We start from the raw sequence: 22,565 nt of genomic DNA, 5'->3' as shown, positions 1-22,565 counted from the left end.
CCGAAGTCAGCTTTAATCTACTTAGCTGGGATTAATGAGAGATTTGTTAAAGATTTAAAGATTTTATACGCTTTGCTTACAAATGCTTTTAACTATAACCATCAGGCAAAAAGCCCCATGCAGGTAAGCCATTCCTGATGCTGGGCACATCCATCAGGTGTGCCAAGGCTGGTGATGTGATGCTAATGGCTGATACTTTTTGCTGGCACATGGTGCCCTCATGGACCTGCTCAGACAGTGCTTAAAATCTGTTTGTACCTCACCCTTCTTCTGGAAGACTGAGTAAGGGAGGGAAAAGAGCTGCCAGCTCAGAATGTGGGTCATTGCACTGGCATCAGCAACTGCCCAGTGGCACAGAGTTTGGTCGATTGGAGTGGAAAACTGGGATTATCCATCCAGCTGAGGCTGGCATTGCCTGATGGTGCATGCCTTACTCAGGAGAGGTGGGAAGGAAACTGCAGTTTCCTGGGGGCTATCTGTGACTGTGTCCTACTGCTGAAAACAGCATTGGTACTGGAAGAATGGAAGCAGGCGATGGAGTGATTCTAAGTTGAATGGGAACCCTTGCTGGAAATGATAACAACAGGTAATGCCAGTAGGCACATGGCTAAACTGTGCTCTGCTGGGGAGCCCCAGGCACAGAGGAGCCACAGATCACAAGTCCCTGGATCTGTGTTTCAGACAATTTATCTCGCTGAGGGACAGAGAGCAAGCCCTGCAGGCAAAGGCCCCAGGAAGTCATAAAAATATCAGAAAGCGGTATAGAGTGTGAATTGGAGGACCAGAATCAGGACACTGAACATCCCAGAGCAGGATGGGGAGTGGGACCAGCTCCCCATGCAGCCCTTGGCACAAGGAGTGTGACCAGGACCGGTCACCACGCAATCGAGACATGGCAGTGGGCTCTCCCCAAACAAAGAGTGAGCACCCCCTGACACCTGCAAATTGCCCCACAGGAAGAGCTCTTCCTCCCAGCCATGGCCCAGCCATGGCCCAGCCCTGACAGTCTGCCCATCCTTGGTCCCCGTCCAGAGAACCACACTAGTCCAGTGTAAGATCTGCTGGTGCTACACTGAAGACCCCAACAGGGAAGAAAACATTCTTCTCTCACTGCTCTCAGCCCTTCCTGCTCTCCACAAAGCTCCCTACCTCCATGGGGACACACCAGTTGTTCCTGGTCTTTCACCTTCTCCAGGTCAGACTCAGCTACTTTTCTGTGCCAGCAAGGAGCAGCATGGGGACAGTCACCCCTGGTGCTGGGGTGACAGTCACCCCTTGGTGCGAGGACAGGCACCAACCCTGAGCAGCAACAAGCATAAAATGCTTCAGAGTCTGGCTGTGCTGCTGCCTCTCACTGGCGTGTCACACAGACTATGTGCCAGTTTGCCTTGTACCTGATGTGGAGGGTCTCTTCATGTTCCCACACCAGAAATCTCCAGCCACAGGTAAAAGCATAGTTTATGAACTCACTATTTTGTCCTGGGGATGCTCAGTGTGACTCTCACTGTCACAGCCTGTACCTGCATCCACTAAACAAACCACACACAGAGCCACAGTATTTTGAAACTGATGGAAAGTGTGAGATTCTTTGCTTTGGAGGCATCTAACACCAAAAATTATTTGGAACCAGGGAGACAAACATTTTGGTTTTACAATTGAAATGCAGACTCAAGAACAGCAAATCACACTTTCTTGCCCAAAAGCCCTTTCGGGGACTGCACAGAGCTGAGGAAGGCTGACGCTGAGCTGTCCTGACCCCTGGGCTCTCCCATCCCGCTGCTTCTCGTCAGATGCTGCCCAGAGCGTCAGGCTGTGACCCTCACAGCTTTCCACGGGCCTGCACATTATTATCTATCCTCTCCCTGTGCAGACAGCTCAAAACAGTGGCTTGCCCAGGTGCAAGATCCCAAATGCACCCTCTTGGCGCTCCCCAGATCACCAGACATGCAAAGAAGAGGGAGAAGAGAAAAGAAAATGTCTTAATACCTGTCCTGAATGTCCGGATATTCCAGAGACCTTTCCAGTGCTGGCACCGAACGCTGTGGCATTGGACAGGACACTCGGGGTCCCTCCGCGGGCAGTGCCAGCCCTGCAGCTCTCCCCAGGGTCATGGGGCTCAAAGCCGAGTAGGGACTGGACCTGGCGCAGAGCAAACCAGCAGGAATCCCACTGTGCGGGTCGTGAGGGGCTCCAAGCGGCTCTTCAAGGCACATCGTGCCTATGAGCTCACTTACCTGAAGAGTGCAGGGCTCTGCGGCTGGTGACAGCCCCAAGGGACACGAGCAAGCCCCGGCTGAGCTACCTGTGGGACTGCCCCGCTATCCAGCCCGGTGCCCTGGCCCAAGCCCTGCATCCTCAGAGAAGTCCGAGGGGAGCAGGTGGGAGCTTGGTGGAGGGAGTAATGGGAAATAAATAAAGCAAGAGGACAGGGTGGGAAGGTGGGCTCCGTTCTCATTCCCAGACGTTTGCACTCCCAGACTCAAGCGGACTTCGCAAAGCAAGTGTGGACCCTCCTGGCAGGGCAGCCAGCAGCTGCTTCTCCACGCTGCAGTTTTTATAAATTCTGGGAAACACTTTTAGACAGACACTGGCACTCATAAATTATACAAGTCATTTGCATATTCCAGTCATGAGACATTATGCAAATGTGACCTGATTTGCATAATGGATTCCTCTTGTCGCTTCACTTGCTTCATGCTTTTAAAAACAAAATGAAATAAAATGAAAGCACAGGAAGGTGAAAGCAGCAAGTTCCCAGCGCTGCTGCGCCTCCTCCTGCCACACTGTTACCCTCACCAGCAGCACGCTGGGGCAAGGGAGAGTGAAAAACCGAAGCCCACATGGGTTATTTCTCTCGTAATTACAACAAACTAACTTTCCCTTGGTTTTGATGCTTCGCCGCAATCAGCCTCGGAGCCCACAGAGGGACTAAGGTGCGGCAGCAGGACGGGCCCGTGGCGGCCGGACCGCTGTGCCCCGGGCCGGCGCCGTGCGGCGGGAGACGCCCGCGGGCCGCCACGGGGCTCCGGGGCACGGCCTCCCTGCCGAGCCGAGCAGCGCTCCTCCGGAGGGCAGGTGCCCGGCAGAGGGGAGCGCTTGTGGCCGTGGCTTGCAGCAGAACACAGCGGTGACCCGTGCCGGGACGAGGCAGGAGGCCGGCCCGGCTCCCCTGGCAGCGCCGCCCGGCTGCGGGCCCTGCCGCCCCCCGGCACCGCGCCAGGCACCGCCGTGCCAGGCGGCTGGCGGCCGGACCCTGTGGGAAAACTTAACTGTAATTCTTCAGCTTTTAAAATCAATTAACCCGTGTGTTAATTAACATCAAGTCGACGGGAGGAGGAGGAGGAGGGGAGAGCGGGAGGGAGGAGGGAGGAAAAGAGCTGCAAGGGCGGATGGCAGCGGAGTTGGCACAGTGCCATCCATTCAGTGGCAACGCCACAGCTCCCTGCGATCGCGGCAGCGGGTATATGTTACGGGGGCCCTGAGCGCGGGCCAGACAGTGCCGTAGAGCCAAGGGAGATTATCCAGACCCCCAGGAGCAAACGGCAGGCAGCGACCGCAGGCACAAGTGCCAGGATTACAGACCAGGCTCCTCCGCCGCGAGCCCTTCCTCGGACCGCACCATGGGGATGGGACTCCCCCGCCAGCATCGCACCACTCGGACTTCCAGCACTTTTCCCCCCTTTAGACATCATTCTGCCGCAGTGGAGCCAGCACAACGGATGCTTTCACACCCTGCGAGACAAAGGCCGTCGTCTCCGCCATGACACCGCTCCGTTCCAAGCCGAGGCCGGCATCTTGGAGTCTTTGAAAATAAATGGAAAAGGGAAATGCGAACAATAAACACAGCAATCGAAAAAAACTCATCAACAAACCCCTTGTGCCCGCTCTCCATGCCAGGGGCAACATGGGCATCTGTCGCAGCAGAAGGCGTTTGTGTGGGGCTTGCTTTTTTTTTTTTTTTGGCTTTTTTTTTCCCCGCAAGCTGTTGGTGTGTTTTGCCATTCAGGTTCGTTTACAATTAATGCCAAAAAAACCCCAACCACACCCAGCCCAGTCAACAACAAACAAAAGGGAGTAGTCGACATGGAGGGAGAAATGCCCAGAGAAGCTGCAAGAATGCGAACTACGGCCGATGCCATTTGCCATTTGGACAACCTCAGGGAAAGGTGCCAAATCTGCAGCTCGGGAGGGACCCCGAGCAGGGAACGTGAAGGTCTCTGAACAGCGGAGGGAAGGGAGGAAGGAATACCGCTCTTACAGGGCAAGATCAGCCTGCACACAGCCTCTGCTGGGAGGAGAGGGAATGTTTGACAGTGTAGCGAGATGCCTGTGTATGCACACGCACACGGAACAGTGCGTACAGACACACAGACACACAGGCACACACCGCCTCGGGTCGGTGCAGAGGAGCTGTGTGAGTGGGGTGAGGAGATGTGTGTGTGCATCTGTGTACACACGCGCGCGTCTGTGTGGGGGTATTTATTTGTGTGCACGCGTGTAACACACGCAGGGCGATGTATGTTTGTGTGCCTCAGTGCGAGAGAACGACAGGGAGTAAGGAAGAGACAGACACACACACACACACACACACTCACCCACCGTCAGTATACATCCCACTTTTTGACCTAGGTGTACACAGAAGACAAAATAAAAATCATAGTGGAGCAGCAAGCAGGCAGCAGAGATTTATCTACATTCACTGCTATCACCAGGGAGATGAATGGGGCCGATCTGAAGCCCTTCACGAGATCCACTATGGGAGTGAAGGAGGAGGAGGGATGCCACACAGACATGCACAAACTTGAAGACAGAGAGATTTGGAAGGTGCTACTTGTGAAACCCAGGTGGCACTCGGAGGGCGAGCAAGGGAAGGAGCTGTGCGGGTGCTCCACCGGGTCTGGAGGGCGCAGGGGCTTCTGGACAAGGGCGTCAAAGGACAGCTGGCTACTTACGTTGTCTGCGCTGCTGAGGATCCTGCAAGGTGTTCTGTTGGCACTGGGCGCTGAGCCAGGGAAGGGCACTGGAGACAAAAGGGAGAGACAAAAAAATAAAGTCATACAATGGGAATATTAATTACCTCTCTTGCGGATTTTACAAAACTCACAAAATGTTTTCTTTTTGCCTGGTGTTTTTTTTTTTTTTTGTGTGGATTGGTGCACTTCCCTTCTGCATGGAAAATACTAGCATGGGATCTACAGCCCAGCTACAGGGCTCGGGATTAACAGTGCTGGCATCTTTTGGGCATATTTTTTCTTTTAATGAATGAGCTTTCGCTGTTAATGAGGAATAATCGTTTGGCTAATGAGCTTTGAAACATTAAGAGAAAAGAGTGTTTTTTCCCGTTAATTGCCCTGGTGCGACCGCATGGATGGATTACAAAAGACAGCAGTAGGAATGCAGTACAAAGAGGAGAAATGTCTCCTGAAGTGGGATAAATGCAGAGTTGGGTGATACATCCCTGCACCTCTCCTTCCTTCGCTCCCTCTTACTCCCTCTCTGCCAACTGCTATGGTTTTCCATAACTCCGCAATCAAAGTGGATGGTCGGGGAAGATTATTATAGTCAAACAGTGAAGCGTCGGCGGCTAATGTCTCCAGTGTTTAATCATCATACAGTAGAATGGTTTTATGCATATTTCATTTGCATATCATTAAACCACGCTAGCGCGGGACATTCAGAGCTGGAGAGGTACAAAGTTGGGGGGAGAGAGTGGGAGAGCGAGAACGAGACAGAGGGAGGAAGGTCCCTGTGATGCGTATCTTCAAAAGCCAGGGACTTGTTCCATGATCTGTCTTCTACTTTTACTAAAATCATGATGACTTGGAAATCTTTGAAGTTGGATATAACCTTGGATTCTTCTAATTCCAGCAGAGTGATGTATTAGAAAGGGGGGAATGATGCTGCGCTAGACATTTAAAGGAATATAAGCTCCAGTGGAATGGAAATAGGAGCTCTTTGGGGAATGAACTAGCAGAGCCAGCCACAGCTTCAACATCACACTGCTGTGTTCATGCTGGTGAAGGATACCAAAGTAATACAAAAGAAATGAAGACAGCATATACATTAAGATGGGGATTATATTTACTCTTTTCCTTTTTAAAGGCACAAAGCAGGATGGAACCAGCGGTAATTTACACGCTAATTAGCAAACTGTTGCCTCTTTTTGTGTTTGTTTTTCTTCTCTATTTTGGAGAGGGGCGTTTTCACCACTGAAGTGATTAATCAATTATTTGGTAGCACAGATTCTTCTCCACTGGCATTGATCAGGAAGAGAAGGTGGTGGCTGCGGGGGGTGGAATACAGTGGGCTCTTTGTAGATCTTATACATGCACAACATATTAATTGGGGTCTTTATAAAGCTCCCTCAATAGACTATTTCTTTCCTGGAAACCAGCAGCTGGTTAGCCACCGTTGGCGACTCTTCAAACATCCCTTTGGCTGGGGGCAGTTCTGCCGCTGTTTGTTGTTGTGCTTTATTTTCTCTGTCCACAGCGGGGGCTGTGGCTGCGATGCTCCCACTGCCCGCGCTTCTGTACAGGAGATGGACAGACAGAATCAGCACCAAGACGATCTCTTGAGCTGGACGGGGAACTTTGCTTCCAAATGACATGCTGTTTTATATTTAAATTACCTTCCTTTTCTTCCCCACTTCTCCTCCAAGTCTTTGTGTCAGTTATGAATATTCAGATGAGCTGTGATGTGATTACACTGTACAATTACTTGTGTCCTGATAGAGGCAAAGGCACTGAGGAAAGACAGAGCCAGATGAGCTTGGAGCTCATTTGGGGTTTGTTTTCCGTATTTTCCCCCCATCTCCGTGGCACTGCGGCACATGCAGATGTCGCTGTTGTTCTTCATAAAGCCCTAATGATATGCAAAAGCATAACGACCCCATTTGGGTTCAGAGCATCAACGAAATATTATTGGGGGGGAAATCCTAACTGAAGGAATGTCCACATAAATTATTTTTATTTAAATCAAGAGGTGGCAGTGAAGCAGAGGAAGTCACATGAATGCATGCATAATGTGAGCACACAGAAAGGTTATCGCCAAGGAGAAGAGGGTTTTGCACTGTGCCTGGGACAAACAGGCTCATTTGGGGGAATCGTTCAGCCCACCATGTGATTTGCTTATTTATCACCACTCATCCCTCAGCCAGGGCACCTGGTATGCTCACTGCTGGAGACCTGGTGTGCTGGGAGCTGCCTGGATGATTCCTAGTTATTCAGAAACACCAAGAAGTGTGCTGTGGAAGGGGGACAGGAGAAAAGGAACCAGAGGGAGAATGCTCTAAGTGCTGCAGCTCAGTGACAAAGGAGGGGCCTGATGGCCCCAGCTCAACGATGGAGAGACAACAGGCCATCCAGGCTGGTGCCAGGCTGGCATGTACGCTTCCCAAGGGACAGAGTGCTGACACAGTGGCTGCTGGGCTCCCACCACAGGTCAGTGGGACACGGGGTCTTGGGGCAGAGCAGCTCTGGCCACTGTGCCACTGGGAAGCCTGCTGGGGACAGGGAGTCCAGAGCTGGCCAGATCCACCCTCACCCATTTTCCTCAGAATAGTGAGTATTACCTGGATGTAATGAGACAAAAACCTGTGGGGAAAAGGACCCCTTGGTTGCTCTGTTCAGCTGCTTTTCTGGACCAGGACCTGCACCCATATGCATCAGCAAGGAGTGAACAAAGAGAGGCAGAGTGAGCCAGCAGCCAACAGCAATGCTGTTGTGACATCTGCTATGTGACATCAGCTCAGGGATCTGTGCCTCATATGTTTGCCCTGCACTGATCCTGGACAGCTGTACAGCCTCCTCATACCCTTAGTGGTGGGCAGGAGTTGGGCTGCAGAAAGAGGTGGTCCCAGGGAGAGAGAAATGTTTTCCTCTCCTCTCAAAAAGGGAGAGGCAGGTGGAGAGGAAGGTCAGCCGCAGATGGGACCCACTGTGAGAGAATCCTCCTCTGCCCCCATGCTCTGGGCATGCACAGACCATACCTGTGGCTCCAGAAAGGCTCCTGAGCAGTCCCTTGGTGGTCAGAGCAGGGTGGCCCCACTGTCTCTAAGAGTGTGCCGCTTGTCACAGGCACAACAGTGGTGTGAGAGCCTGCCCAAAGGAAGCTGTGACCCCAGGCACACAGCAACCAGGGGCCTTAGGCCAGCCTCAAGGGAACACTGGAGACAGGAGAGTTACACTATAGTCTGTGTCTAAGGACCCATGTACAGAGGGTGCTGTAGAGACGGCAGCTGCTGCCCCATGCTGTTCAGACTCCACAGACCCATCCAGCAGTCACCTCTCTCCATTCCCTTCCCACATCTCAACAGATGTGTCCCTTCTGCACTCCCTCTTCTGCAAGGGTGCTCAGGAGACTGAGAAACGGTAACAGGCTGATGAAATCCAGGATACCAGGATGGCCTCTGGGGAGCAATTCCAAACCTGGGCTTGCCACTACAAGCTACCTGCAAAAATTCCAGACATCAAGGATAACCCAATGGCAAACTGGCCCAGCAGCTGTGTGTGAATGTCCTGCCCGTGTCCACGCAGCCTCTCAGTGCACGGCTAAGGCTTGTTGCCACCCTGGTGGGAAGGAATCTGCAGTCAAACCAGCCCAGACCCAGTGAGCAGCCCAAAGCTGTCTGTGAGGAACAGAGCAGCCATGATCAGATGGAATGATCTAAGCAGATCATAGAATCATATCATGGAATAGTTTGGGTTGGAAGGGTGCTTAATGAAAATCTAGTTCCACCCCATTGACTGCCCAGCCCATGGCTTCCTGACCCCAGCCCTGTGACACTGCAGGTCTGGACACTGCAGAATGCCAACCCCAATGGTGCCACCTGGCTCTGCCTCATCTTTCTGGTCTCCAGCCTCAAAGCAGCTCAGTACCAAGGTGTCCAGACCAAACAGAGCCTGGGAATATGGACAACCAAAACCAAGAGAAAGCAACTCTACAGAAAGGATATGCCCCCACCACGCCCTTATCATTCCAGGAGCTGAAGCTTTCCCCACGTGGTTTTTGCAGGGCAGGATGCCCAGTCCTTAATGGTGCCTTGGCATGCCATGAGCCTTAGAGAAGAGACTAAAGGGCAAAGCCTGAGCAGAAACCTGCCCCAAGATGCAGGGTAAGACAAGGACTCACACACAGGCTGGGTGGCACAAACATGGTAGTGCAGTGTCACTATCCCCTCCCGTGTCCCTGCTGATGGACAGCCCTCCCTGCCAGCTCCAAAGGCCTGTCCACTCTGCCATAGATCCTGGTGTAGCCAGGTGCAGGCCATCACCCTAACAATGGCTGGCTGACAGCCTCAGAGGGTTTTTTGACCCAGACATGGAGCAGGCTTCAGGGCAGATCGATGCTATAGCCATGGCCTCACTTGGCTGACACTTCTCCTGCTCAAGGTTCCTGCTCCCGTTGCACGTCAGACAGGATCTGGCATTCCAAGAGGAGCCCAAAGGCTGGGGACTGGACAGGGGAGTCCAGCGGCCTGCTGCCTGCTCCTCGGGTAGAGAAACCCCCAGGGAAGGTGGAAGGAAGCGTAGGACCAAACCCAGTCAGAGTCACCCTTTCTACAGGTGCTGCCAAAGAGGAGCAGGAAGGGGACTGTGCTCTGTGCTGGAAAAATGAGCGTGCAGCATAGTGGGTGAGGCAGAAGAAGTGGGGGTGCAGCACACAGTGAGTTGACCCATGACACCCCTATGGAGCATCTGGCACCCCGCTCTGCACAGTGCCCAACATGCTCAAGTGGTTCCTGCCACTTCCTGACATGCACAAATAGGAAATACAACCAGAAATATCACCCCCAGGGTCCAAGACACTCAGATTGTCGCCACTTGGAATGGTCAATTGACCATTTGGGAGTCTCCTCATGGAGACTTTAGGAAAGGGCTGCTCCCAGAGCACTGTATGAGCCATTGTGTTTTCTGTCAATTCAACAAATACCCTGAAGAAATTGCTAGTTAGGAAAAGGAAATTCAAGCATGTATAGAATGTATTGCTATTCAAAACACCAAAAGAATTGTTTTGCAAATAGTAGCACTGTTGAAGAGGGGAGAGAAGTACATCAGTCATTTGATATTACATATAAGCAGTTTATTAAAGAATTAAATATTTATAGACTATAAAGCAAGCAGGGCAATGAGTTGCAAACAGCTTGCTGAGAAGTATGTTATAAACATTGAGTCTGTCAGGGACTAATAAAGTATGGAGAACGCAAATGTTTTATAAAATCACCAGGCCAGTGATGAATCTCCACAGCTGAGATGCTACAGAACCCATGAAGGTTCTTGCTGCACCATGACCCCAGAGCCAGCACAGGAGGGATGGGTTGGATGGGGCTCTGTGGCTGCAGACACGCCAAGCACTGATGGGAACGCACATGATTCAGTGCTTGGAGAAATTAGATTTTTCACATTATTCTAAATACAGATCTATTAATAGGAAGTTCAGGAATTTTCAGAGTTCAAGGCACTTCCCTCTTTAGCTTTTTATTGCAGCTAATCTTCCATTTCCAACAAAATTAAAGTTTGTGACTCAGTTAAGGTCCCCTCCCAGCAAAGCTGTTGCCTGCCCTCCCCTTCCCTAAAGAGACAGCCCCAGGCACCAACTTCCCTGTCCCCAGCAGTCCTCTGGAGCATCCAGACTCGTGTTTGGAGAGCAGCAGCTCGCTCCATCACAGACACAGCACATTTGCAAGGAACAACTAAGATATTCAGAGACTGAACAAGAGGAACAGATAGGTGGTGGCAGACCCCAAGGACAGAAATACCTTTTTTTTGGAAACACTGGGGGAAATGGCAGCTGATGGTAGTCATGGGCATTTTTTCCTGCATGAAACAGACAGGTTTCATTTTCCAACAGTCATCTGTCACAGCAATAGTAAGGAGATTGCTGTTCTGTTAGTAGTGGAGATGAAAGACTCTCCAGACTACTTTATATTTTTGTGCAGTCAAGCCCAGGCCCAGAAGTGATTTTTAATGTAGAGTGGACTAATGCCTTTGGTCACGTCCAGGCAGATTCCTAATAGCTGTCCCCACAGTTTCAAGCCTGGTGAGGTGGATGAAACTCCCAAGGGGTCCAGGCATCCACAGCTGTTTGGAATTCAGTCTCTTTGCAAGCCATCAGGACTCAGACCCACCTGAAGCTACCAGTCCCCGCTGATGCTGTTCCTCAGGCTGGGACCACCACCCTCCCGAGGCAGCAGCCAGAGCTGACACACAGGGTCTGCCCAGAGATGGGGAAGGAGCATGGCTGGTGCCTCCTTCCTGACTCAGGTAAGTCCTTATGAGGCACCAACGTTAATTAACAGAAGACAGAGAGAAACCTCCATTTGCCAGCTGCTCTTTCTGCACTCAGACAAGGCGGGAAATTTTCATCCTCTGAGATATAATTAAGACAGATTTTTTTTTTTAATAATTTGCAGTAATTATTCAAGCTTATTTGCCAGGGAGGGTATATCAGACTAAATTTTGGGTTAAATAGCAACCTTTGTTGTCCTGTGTGGAAATGATTATAGCAAGGTTCAGGTCTCAGCAGACTCAAAGGCTACAGAAGGTGTATGAAAAAGCTCAGCCCTATCAAAGGCATAAACCCCATTAGTTCCAGATGGATTGCTTGAGTGGTTTCTCTCTCTCGAGCCCAGAGCCTGTTAGCTTCAGGGGTTTCTACAGGAAAGTGTGGTACCTCCCAGAGAGCATCATAACCAAATTCTGCTGTTTCTGTGCTGCTAGAGCTGCTGCTGTCAGCACATGCTCCACCACTGACTAAGCCCTACAAGGATCCCTAAGCACGATCCCAAGCCCGGACAATATCCACCGAGTTTGTGTTCCTTTCTCCCTATTCTCCCTTCCACCAGCCCAGCTCTCACCTCTTCCCACACCAGCACACCACGACATTTTGCACCCTCAAATAGATTTCTATACCCCAGTGATTTTACCAAATATTACTCTATCCCTTTCCTTCCCCGCAATCCTAAAATTGTGGAGCACAGTGGGGCTTACTGGTGCTTACTGGTGGCTTACTGGTGGCCAGGGTCGTGCCTCCATTGCACTGACAAGCTCTCTGCAGGACACAAAGCCCAGGAGGAGGAGGAGGATGTCTTCTCACCTCCCATGGGATGTTACCCCACATCAGCACCCAGGCTGCCTCTGCTTTGGCTCCGATGCCAGCACAAGGGAGGTGCAGGAACAAATTTCAAAGCTGAGAGGGGAGGAACACTGGAACACTTCCTTTCAGCACGGTCAGTTATTTAGGTTTAAACAGTTCCAGAAACTCCACCCCTGATTTCTAAGGAGTGGGTCTGCAGCAAAGACCAGCAATATTTAAACATTTGCATTGTGAGGACAGAAGTGAGATAACCTGAAAAACCCACAACTACTTCCCTGGACAGCCCTTGGACCGCATCACTGCGGAGGCACTTGTGCTATAGAATGTCAGATAGTCATGTTTATTTTCTTAATCAGATAATTAGAAGGGACATTTGGCAGTGGACCTACTGCCTCATGACTGCTTGCAGAGGAAAATTTCTGCTTCTTGTTAAAAAGATCATGATTAAGTCAACACCTGACTTATCCCAATCGCTTTTTTCCTGTATTCCTGTTCTCTCAGAGTACTCATATCTGCTGATGTCTCTGATCACTCTGGGCAGGGACAGCTGGACAGCTGTGCCTGGAGCCAGAGCTGGGGAGTGGAAGGGTGCACATGCAAGGGGATCTTTGGATGACAGAGCCTTGGACCCTCAGCATGATAGAAAAGGGTTTTGCAGGTCTTCCAACAGACAGTAACACAATAAACACCCCCAAACTTGTCTACTACTACAAAACAGTTTTATTACAGAAAAGCTTCCAAGTTGAAAATGATCAATGTGCTTTTAGGAACCTGTATTCACAGAAAGAAGAGAGGTGATTTTAGAAACTACTGTTACAATCTGCTCTCTCCTCCTCCCTTTTCAACCAAGGAAAATCATAAGAAAAAGGGGCAGAAGGAAAACAATTTCACAGGAATTCCACAGCTTTGCTGTCCTGATAGCATTTTACCAAAATTATGTTACTGTTTACTGTTCCATTGTTTATCCTTGTCACTGTGGGTTTAGGATTTTTTATGTCCAGGTTTATTCATTAAATACTAAGTAAAAGAACATGACTGCTTGTGTCTAACCATACCGGGATCTAAATAGTGATCAGACATCGACAGAATTTGCATCCAGTGCCATGGGGCACACAACTCCCATGCACTTGGGGTAAAACATACAGATCACAGACTCACAGCGCTGTTTGGGCTGGCAGGAACCTTCAGAGGTCCCACCCCTGACATGAGCAGGAACGAGGAGGCCTTTTCCTTTCATTTTGCAAAAAGGTGTCTCTGAGTTCCCGGAAAACAGGTAATACAACATGAACAGTTACACTGAACACCTACAGACAGATTGACCAGAGCGCTTTCAAAAGAACCTTGGCAGTCTACAGACCTGAGGTTCCAGGCTGCTGATCTAACCTAGTGGCTATTTAAGCCAGTAAGTCTTAAACACAGGAAACTAACTATTCCTTTTTCCTTGGCAGCAGCATCTTCACGTTTGAAAGCTGTTGTCATATCAGCCTCCTCTGCTGTTATCATAGAATTTGTACCTAGGACCCAAAAGCCAGGACAAACTAGAGCTGGAACACTGCCTCTACTTTTGCTGACTCATCTGTTCAGAAGTATGAGCAACCATTCTAGAAGCAATATCGCATTAGCACCAAAAGCTTCCCAAAGTTGATTCCCAGCCTACATTCACCTTCATAAATAAATGTAGAGAATCAAGTTGTTACCTTCTTATCAAAACCCACACAAGACTGACCCAAAATAGCACTTTCCCTTAGCAAAGGGTTCCCACTGGTTCATTGTTCATTCACTCCTGTAGAAATAATCCTTTCTGTTTGTATGAGTGTGCTGGAATGGCTTGATGGATTCCTAAAGTGTCCAACCCTGTGTGGTTCATAATCAGTGCACTTGAGAAGGAACAGGTCAGGTGCTAATCTGTGCTGTTTTGTCTGCCACAAAAAGCAGCATTTGACACATCAAGGGTTTGCACAGAATTCCTGCAGCAGATGTGCAGCCACTTGCAGGACATGAGCTGTGCACACCTGGAGAGCCCAGTCAGACCTGTGGGAGCTGAGGTGATCACCACGTCAGACCTGCCATCAGCCTGCCTGCCTCTGGCATGAAATCCACCTGTCTCCTCTGATCACTGTTTAATTCAAAGGGTGTTTTAAAGGATGTGATTTTAATGAGCACACAGCTCAGACCAGGAATACTGTATTTCTTTCTCCTGAGTGATGAAGTGAGCACTTGGACTCTTTGCATTGATTTCTAATCTGCTATTTCATACTCTGAGAGTGAGCCCTGGAAACCACATTCTCTCAGCTGCTCTTTGAGGGTTTCTGTAAGTAAGAGCAGCTGAGGCTGGTCAGGCCAAAAGGGAGGGCCCAAATATCAGAGTTTCAAACCTTACTCAGCCCACAGCTCTTCAGCCTGGCCAACCAGAGTAATAATAATAACAAGAACAATAATAATCATAGTGGTAATGAGAGAAGATGTGCAGACTTTGATGCAAAGGAGCTCAAAGTGGAGCTCTGCTCCTTGGGGTGAAGCAAGTCCCACCTTCCCAGGGCAGGCAAAATGTTTGGAAGACAAGAAGTTAAAAGCACGTGGATCTACTAATCAGAAAGGCAAAGTCACACACTGACCCACCTCCAGATCCACTCCTGAGCACACCTGGCTTTTGTCTCATTCCCTGTGTGCACCAGAGCCAGGGCTGGGCAGGAGCCTGTTCTTGGTTCCTAAGAGCCTGACTCACAGGAAAGCCCCCAAGACAGTCACACTGCTTTCTCCAAACAGCACAGGGGTTGCACTCCTTCCCATATAAACCTGGGTCGGGTTTCTGACAAGGAACACCTGTAATTAAAATGACAAAAATCTTCTTTCTAGATGCAGAGGAGACCTTTATTGTTTGTTACTATAAGGCAAAGGCTTATATATTTTTTTTTCATTGCAGTCATTTTTGTTTCAGAGGTCACAAAATACACCCTCCTCTCCTTAAACACACAGCACTGGGTATTTAATTCCTGTGCATTCTGAAAAACTGCATCCCACAGATGTTGATGCCTACTGCCTGCAGGTCCTCTGATCAGGTCCCAGCCACCCTCACACCACCCACTCCTGTAATTTCTGTGGAGCCAGAAATATTCTTTAGACTCATCGGCTGCTGTGAAGCCAGAGCTGTAAAGTCAGATCTTTTCCTCCTTTAAATGTGACTGGCTATTTACTCCCTAACAATTCTGCTTCAGAGCTGATTTAGCATTTTTATTGGAATGTGAAAGCTCTTAAAAGAAGAAAAAAATCTAATCAGGCAGAAGAGATAGAAAACTTGCTGAATTTTTTCTCCCCCCTTTGCACCCCTTCAATCCTATCAAAAGCACATCTTCCATTCATTGCTTCCCCATGTCATTATGACAAGCGGCTACAAATCAATAGCGGCAGCAGAGGCAGCCCCGGCCCGCGCGCCCGTGATAAAGATTCACTCTCAACCCCGATTTGCTAATAGCACATAATAGCAGCCATTGGCGCCCCGCATTAAATCATACATTTCACTCGGCGTTTATTATGGGATTTTTAAAACTCCTCACCAAATTGGATTTTCTTGACGGTCTCTAATTTCCACATTTATCATTTAACATTAAACTCGTCTGTGGGGAGGGGGTTGGGAAGTGGGGAAGGAAAAGAGGAGCCAGGCAATTCTGTATTTTCCTCTTTCTTTTTTATGAAAACCCATAAATAATCCCAGGTATAGGTGCCATCAGCCCTGAAGTTTTATATATATAAAATACCAGAATTTAGGATAGAATAGCTTTGGGACTCAGGTTACTTTCATGCAGCCCTGATAAAGAAGAGAAAATTAAAGAGAGAACCATAAGGAAACACATTTTAAATAACAAATCCAATAAACAAAATAGTCAACAAAGTAAGTGTGTATGAATAGCACTAGGGAAAATGACTGTGAATTTCCTTATTTGAAAGAGCTAATAGTAAGGAAAAATGGACCAAAAATTTTTTAAAACACCAACAAAACATACACAAATAAAACCTTATTGTCTCTTTTTAGTTCATAGATAATTAATTTTGCAAATGAAGTGAAAACTTAACACCAGAGGTGCTTTGCTGAGGCAGAGAACAAGAGCCCTGAGATCCGTGTGACCAGAGGACTGCATCAGAGGACAAGTGCTCAGGGAACTCTCCCCAGTCCACCTCAGTGTCAGACACTCGTTCAGAGAACACACGTGACTGTCCCTGCTCTTACACCAAGAAGAGCCTCTCAGCTCTTGAGTATCAAGGCCCACATCCTTCATCATCTGGCCTGGAAAGAATCATCCCAATCCCAGGCTACTGGAAGCACTCTCCATTCAGACATGAATTTGATTCTTGCATGAACAAAGGCCACGATTTCTGAAACAGGTGATGTGATAAAGGATGGTGAATTAAGCTTTCAGTGTTCGTGATTTCCAGCCATGAGACATGAACTCAATCAGCCTCTGTCCAATATCCAATTAGTAGAGTCACCTCAATTCACCAACTACTGAGCAGTTTAACCAGGACTCTGCTTAAAAGTGCTGGGAGATTTTTGTTCTGGTATATTTTGGTTTCAGTAAAGAGCTCTTAGAGATAAAATTCCTCAGTTCAGCTGCTGAGTCAACCACACACAGGCCACACTCCAAGAGCTCTGGGGCTTTTGCAGCTGCATCAATATTGTTCGGAATCCAGCTGAATGCAGGAGCAGCAACTCTAATTATCTTCTCTTAAAATTACAGCAAAAGTCACAACATTCCAGATCCTGTCTTTTGAACTGTTACCTGAGCACTGGTAGCAGTAGCAAAGACTGGCAGGTGTAAATGCTCCTTGGAATCAGTCACCTCACACAAAGCCAAAGACCATCTCAGCATGGTTTTTCCCTCCTTGGAACGGCTGGTAGCTTTCAGGGAATACAATTCCTACAGTTATTGAACCTGAGCATTGGCCAGCATCAATGTAATGAGTCACAGACTGAGCTCTGATGCCTTCACAGGAAGCAATGTGTGTCCTCCTATCTACAGTCAGAACATGAACTTGGCCAATGCAAAACTTAATCGCCATTTACTAGAGACAGCTGTTCAAAATTAGAATATCAGCAATCTAGGAGCACAGCAGCAGGAAAGAATGTCATACTCTAGGGCATCCCACACAGTAAAGGACAAATACTCCACAGACAAACATTTGCTGCACAGCAAGTTTAAGGATGTGCTGTGGCCCCATTTCCTGTTTTTCCCTACTTTTTCTGTGGCATTGCCAATTCAGTTTGAGTCTTCCTGCTACCATTTCCTACTCCTTAGTTTCATACCTGCATTCGGTCATGGGAGCAGTCCCTAGGTGCTGGTGAATACACATTTTCCAATGCCTCCCACTGTTCCTTACAGCTCCAGAATCCAAAACATCCTGTGGTTTATTGATCCACCTAACCACACTTTGCCACCAATCTTTGCATTCTTCCTTACTCATGCATCAGAGTGGAAAGTGTGTGATGCATCACTTTCCAACTGACCTGAAGGGTTTTCACACCATGTAGTCACGATTCCCTGACAGCTACTCTTTCTCCTTCAGTTGTGTCTGACAGAAAAGCATCAAGTATTACCAGAGTAATTCTGCAGTTCTTGAGCAGACCAAGTGTGGTGGTGATGAATGTGGTCAGGCCCTGGCACAGGGTGCCCAGAGCAGCTGTGGCTGCCCCATCCTGGTAGTGTCCAAGGCCAGGTTGGACACTGGGGCTTGGAGCACGCTGGGGTAGTGGAAGGTGTCCCTGCCCAGGGCAGAGAGAACTAGAACTAGTCCTCTTTAAATGCCCCTTCCAACTTAACCCAATCTGTGATTCTGTGACTTCAGAACATAGTTGCTTCTATCCTGCCCCAAAGAGATCTACTAGTGGGGGGTGAATGTCTGAGAAAGAACAGTGAGTTACCTGTGGATGCCATGTTTAAGCAGGCATCAACAAGGTCTGCAGGACACCCTGGAATGAAAATGAATCAGAAAAGACTTCTTAAGAGCAATGCCACCCAAAGAGGGTTTCAATCATGGTCAGGAAATCACACTCTGGCTTATCATATTTGTGGCAAGAACATGGGATCTCATTTCTCTCTTATAATCACCCAGATCTGGATATTCATCTCCAGGAGAAAATCAATCTCTGCCTGTGAAAACAGAAATGTGGATGTGCTCCCTTCTAGCTGAAAGGGGCTGCTGGTGCACCAGCTCTAAGCTCTACCTGACCTGGCCTTGCACAGGTTTCCCCAGCTCCTGCTGGGAGGGACCTCTGATCACTGCGACCTTTTCTCTGCAGGAATTCCTTCCTGCATGAAACTTCCCAAACTGCAGTCTGTACAGCAGGTTGTCTGAAACTCATTTGTGCAAACATATTTAGAGGTGATGATGTGTACAACATTATCTTGTGCATGCTTTGTGGTAATAAAACAGATCAAGCTTTTAAGTGATCTGTCTGAGTAAAAGACTATATTAATAAAAAACACTCAAAGGTAATGGCATTAATTAAATCCTTCAAAGCTCATGTAGACTGTTTCCCTGGGACACTGAACCAACAGCTCAGTACCAGCAGTTTTTGTTCAGACTCCAGGTATTAAAACTGCGGGAAACATGTGACTGTTGTATGAACACATGGCTTTACTGGTTTACAACAGAAAAAAAACCAAACAACCCAGAACTCAAAGTATCATAATTTGAATGGTCTCAAATCCAAAAGACAAACACACAAAAGAGCATAGGGTCAGCAGAATTGTAGGATGAAAAAAGCTCCTTAAAACTTATTTTTACCCCAGCAAATAAAAGTTTTCATTAAAACAAATCAAACAGGACTTGTAGAACTGGCTTCTTGGCTAGCTTCTCCCAGCTTTGTGTCAGTGGGGCGAGGCCCAGAGCCACCTCACCAGGACTGTCCCTTTTGGAACAAATGGACAAGATGACAGAACATATCAGTTGTAATATGTTTCCATTTTCCTACCTTAATGAGAACACACTGAAAAGTTTCTCCTTGCGTCTTATTAAGAGACAAATTCTGACTCAAGCCCAGCATAGCCAGGTGAACACTTCCCACCAGGACTGACAGGATCTGCCCAGGTGTGTTTGGCCCAGACGGGGAGGCTGGAGGCTGGAAGACTCAGCACAGAGCTCCTTCTCACACAGGGAGCCTAGCACTGTGGCACTTGGTGACTTCTGATCTCTTTCCATGAGTGATCTTCTCCAGCACTGAAGTTAAGCCTGTGAGCACGCAGCCACAGAGAGGACAAAGGGAGAGATCCTGAGATCCTGCATTCTCTCCTGTGGGACCAGGACAGGGTGGCACTCGTGCTGACACACCCAGCCTCCAACCACGCCAGAATTTAGACACAGGGCGCTCTCAGCATCATGGCCTCAGCATTATAATTTGTTTCTTTCATTCTGTCAGTGCTCACACTTGTTGACCTTTCAATCACTGTTACCCTCTCTATCCTCATCCTGGCTTTCAGGGAGGACAGCAGGTTTATTACAGGGCAATTGGGAGTGTTCTCAGCAGAGTCATTTGTTCAAGGGTAACTCCTGCATCACTGTTCCTGATCAAACAGGATCAGAGAGCTAGGACTCGGGTTAAGTGGCCTTCCTACTCCTGGAATGCTGAAGGCCAAACAGAGGCACGTTAGCAGAGCTATGAACAAACGTCAGCAAATGGGCAGCGGCTGGGGCAAACCTCGGTGCTAAACACAGTTATACTGAAATGTGAAAAGCTAAAGCAGTCTTTATGTTTTCTGAGTATGGTGAGAAGGCAAGTGATGTAAGGAACAGCCCTAAAATGGGTGAGAGTCTGCCCAAGGGGGAGCTACAGCAGGGCAGGATTTTATACTGACAAACTTCCACCTGGATGGAGGTACCATCCAGGGCTGAAGTTCTAGCACTGGAAGGCAGCAGTTTCATCCTTCAAACCAAAGCTGCAGGTGATTTCAAATAGCTTAAGACAGGTCTGATTTAAATCCATCCAGACCTGCTTCTGGCCAGTACAAAGCACAGACTCTAGCTAGAAGAGTCTTGGGGTTTTCTGTTTTTAATTGTGTGAAGAGGCACTAAAGCTGACCTGCATTTCCACATGAGACATTGCAAACAAACAGGTAAGGTCCCTTCCAAAACTGTCTCAGTGTTAATGCTGTGCCCACAAGCAGCCCTGCCCAGCAGGCAGTCACCTTTTCTGACACCTTTTAGGCACCCCAAAGAGCAGCAGGGCCTGCCCAAGTCCTGCAGGATCCCAGGTACTGCCAGAGAGCTGCTCTCACTCTGTAGGAACACACAGACAGAAATGGGGACCTGCACCTTTAAAGTTCTTCAGCATTAAATCAGTGATGCAGAGCAGCAATAATATCAAGCTATTCTGCTGACATGAGTCCTGGAGATACAGACCCAAACCAGCAAAGCTGATTAGTGGTGTGGGAGCTCCTTGCATGCTCCTCCAAAACACAATTAAAAGAGTTTTATTCTGAGTAACAAGAGGGTTAGAGGGTCACAAGAGTTTCCATTTCAAAAGGCAGCAGGATACAAGCCAGCAGGAAAAGGAAAGCAAATTGCCCAGATTTTGTGCTAGAAATACGTGGGTATTTAAGCTGCTGGGATTCAATTTCTCACCAAAATTTTATCCCATCTTTCCTAAGGAAAATAGGAAAATCTGTACAAAGACAAACCTTTTCAATATAATGATGGCAATAAACCTGCTTCCACCTGCAGCAAGTACAGGTTCTTTCACCTTGTTTCAACTTTGGGCTTCCCCATCGAGTCTTACAAAGAACCAATAAAAATCCTTTTAATTTTCTATATTTTAGAGGTTATTATTATTAAAATAGAAAAAAGAGATCTAAAAATTGTAGCGGGACCTCCAGCAAACAGTCTCTCATCCAGCACTGGCTATAAGGAGCTAAAAATGTAGTCTCCCAAAAATACAGAAATATTGTCCAGTATCTGGCAGTCTGCAACTCACCTTGTTCTACCTTTCTTTTTGTGTGGCCCAGTCTGGTTGCAGTCAGCTGCCTTCCTGCAGGCTCCATGGAAAATTGCTTTTAGGAGATCTTCTACCTACATATTTTAACTGAATCAATGTGCAGCATTTTTATGAAATGAATGCTGCAGAGATGACAAAAACTGTCTAGATTTCCTTGGCTAGAGCCTATAGGAGCAGAGCTGATGGATTTCACAGAAACCAGCCAATACCAAATAATAATAAAAAAAGTCTTAAACATCAGTGAAAGTGGTGTGGAATGTGACTTCATTTAAATCTGAATGGTGGACAGATCTTGTATTGTTGACCCGATTTGGGATTTCCAGAAGTTACTTGGCTTTCCTCAGATCAGTGTGACCTTGTTACCAGCTCTCTGAGGACACAGGAAAGGGGAGATCTTTCCTCTAACACTGTCAAAGCAACAGGCTGCTCACTCATTCCTGGCTTTTCTGTCAACATAAAGGTAGCAGCAGAGAACTGATTTACTCCATAGGTTCTCTAGATACACCCAGAGAAATAAAAGAGCCTTTTCTGAATAAATCAATTTCCAAATATTTGTTGTATATGAGAACTCAAAGAAATATTATTTTTATATTTAAAAAATTTCAAATTCTAACATGAAGATTCCAAGTTTGTGGGAAAAAAAGACAAACTGCATTGGAATCTTGCATTCAAACTTTTCTGTTCATTCCCTCTCCTGACCCCACATGCCACAAAAAAGCTTTAGGAGCACAACTTGAAGGATGCTCATATGCTTTTATAGCCAGTAAAAATAGTTTTGTACACAATTAAGCTTTTTATGCTTTATGAAAAGCCTTTTTCCTCCTAAAGGAAATATAGCCTAGGTAATAGTAATCAGACCTGTCCATGAGAAAAAAAAAAAAGGGGACAAGTATTACAATGGCTGTAGAAAATCCTGCATATCTCCAGATTAGGAACAATAGGACAATTCAGCATCAGGCACTGCTGAATTTTCTAATCAGATAAAACCTTATGTAGTTGTTACATCATTGCGATTAATTAATTTAATAGCAGGAAGGTGAAACCTGGGATATGTTTACTCAGAAAAAAGAGGTTTTATTTTTCCTTTTTATGACAACATTAAAGAATTGTCTTTGTTCCTAAACTCCTCAATCTACATACACATTCAGATGAGTAATTCTATATACTTGCATAAATAACATTATATAAAAGGCATTTTATTGCTTTCTATATTGTATGTATTAAATGTACATTATTCTATTGCAGAAACTTATCTTGAGTAATTTTTATACCATAGGATTATCTGATCCTCTACTGTTTAGGATTAGCAGTGCAAGTATTATAAAAACCAAGCTGAAGTTGCTAGTGAGGGTACAGTGTCCTTAGACTTGGTTTATAAACAAATATTAATAAACTGAACACATCAATACAGCATTAATTGCTCACCTCTCTGTGCACAGAAGCATACACTCTTGTTCCTGCAGCCAGGAACAGTTCACGCCCTGAA

The 22,565-nt window shown here is 47.5% G+C and overlaps 1 protein-coding gene across 1 annotated transcript in view; it reads right to left on the bottom strand.

Moving 5' to 3' along the window:
* The window catches only part of LOC121470598 (uncharacterized), a 77,417-nt gene that overhangs the window by 21,190 nt on the left and 33,662 nt on the right, over positions 1–22,565 (bottom strand). Inside the window, exons 2-3 of the mRNA XM_072934228.1 lie at positions 4,953–5,020; positions 1,987–3,802 (exon numbers count right to left, since the gene is read on the bottom strand). Of these exons, the coding sequence (XP_072790329.1) occupies positions 3,682–3,802; positions 4,953–5,020 (189 nt within the window). The 3' untranslated portion in view covers positions 1,987–3,681. The remainder of the gene's footprint in view (positions 1–1,986; positions 3,803–4,952; positions 5,021–22,565) is intronic.

The sequence above is a fragment of the Taeniopygia guttata genome, chromosome 11 (assembly GCF_048771995.1).
Source record: "Taeniopygia guttata chromosome 11, bTaeGut7.mat, whole genome shotgun sequence".
Taxonomy (NCBI): Eukaryota; Metazoa; Chordata; class Aves; order Passeriformes; family Estrildidae; genus Taeniopygia; species Taeniopygia guttata.
Note: the sequence above shows the minus strand (reverse complement) of the source record. Positions and strands in the feature narration are given on the sequence as shown.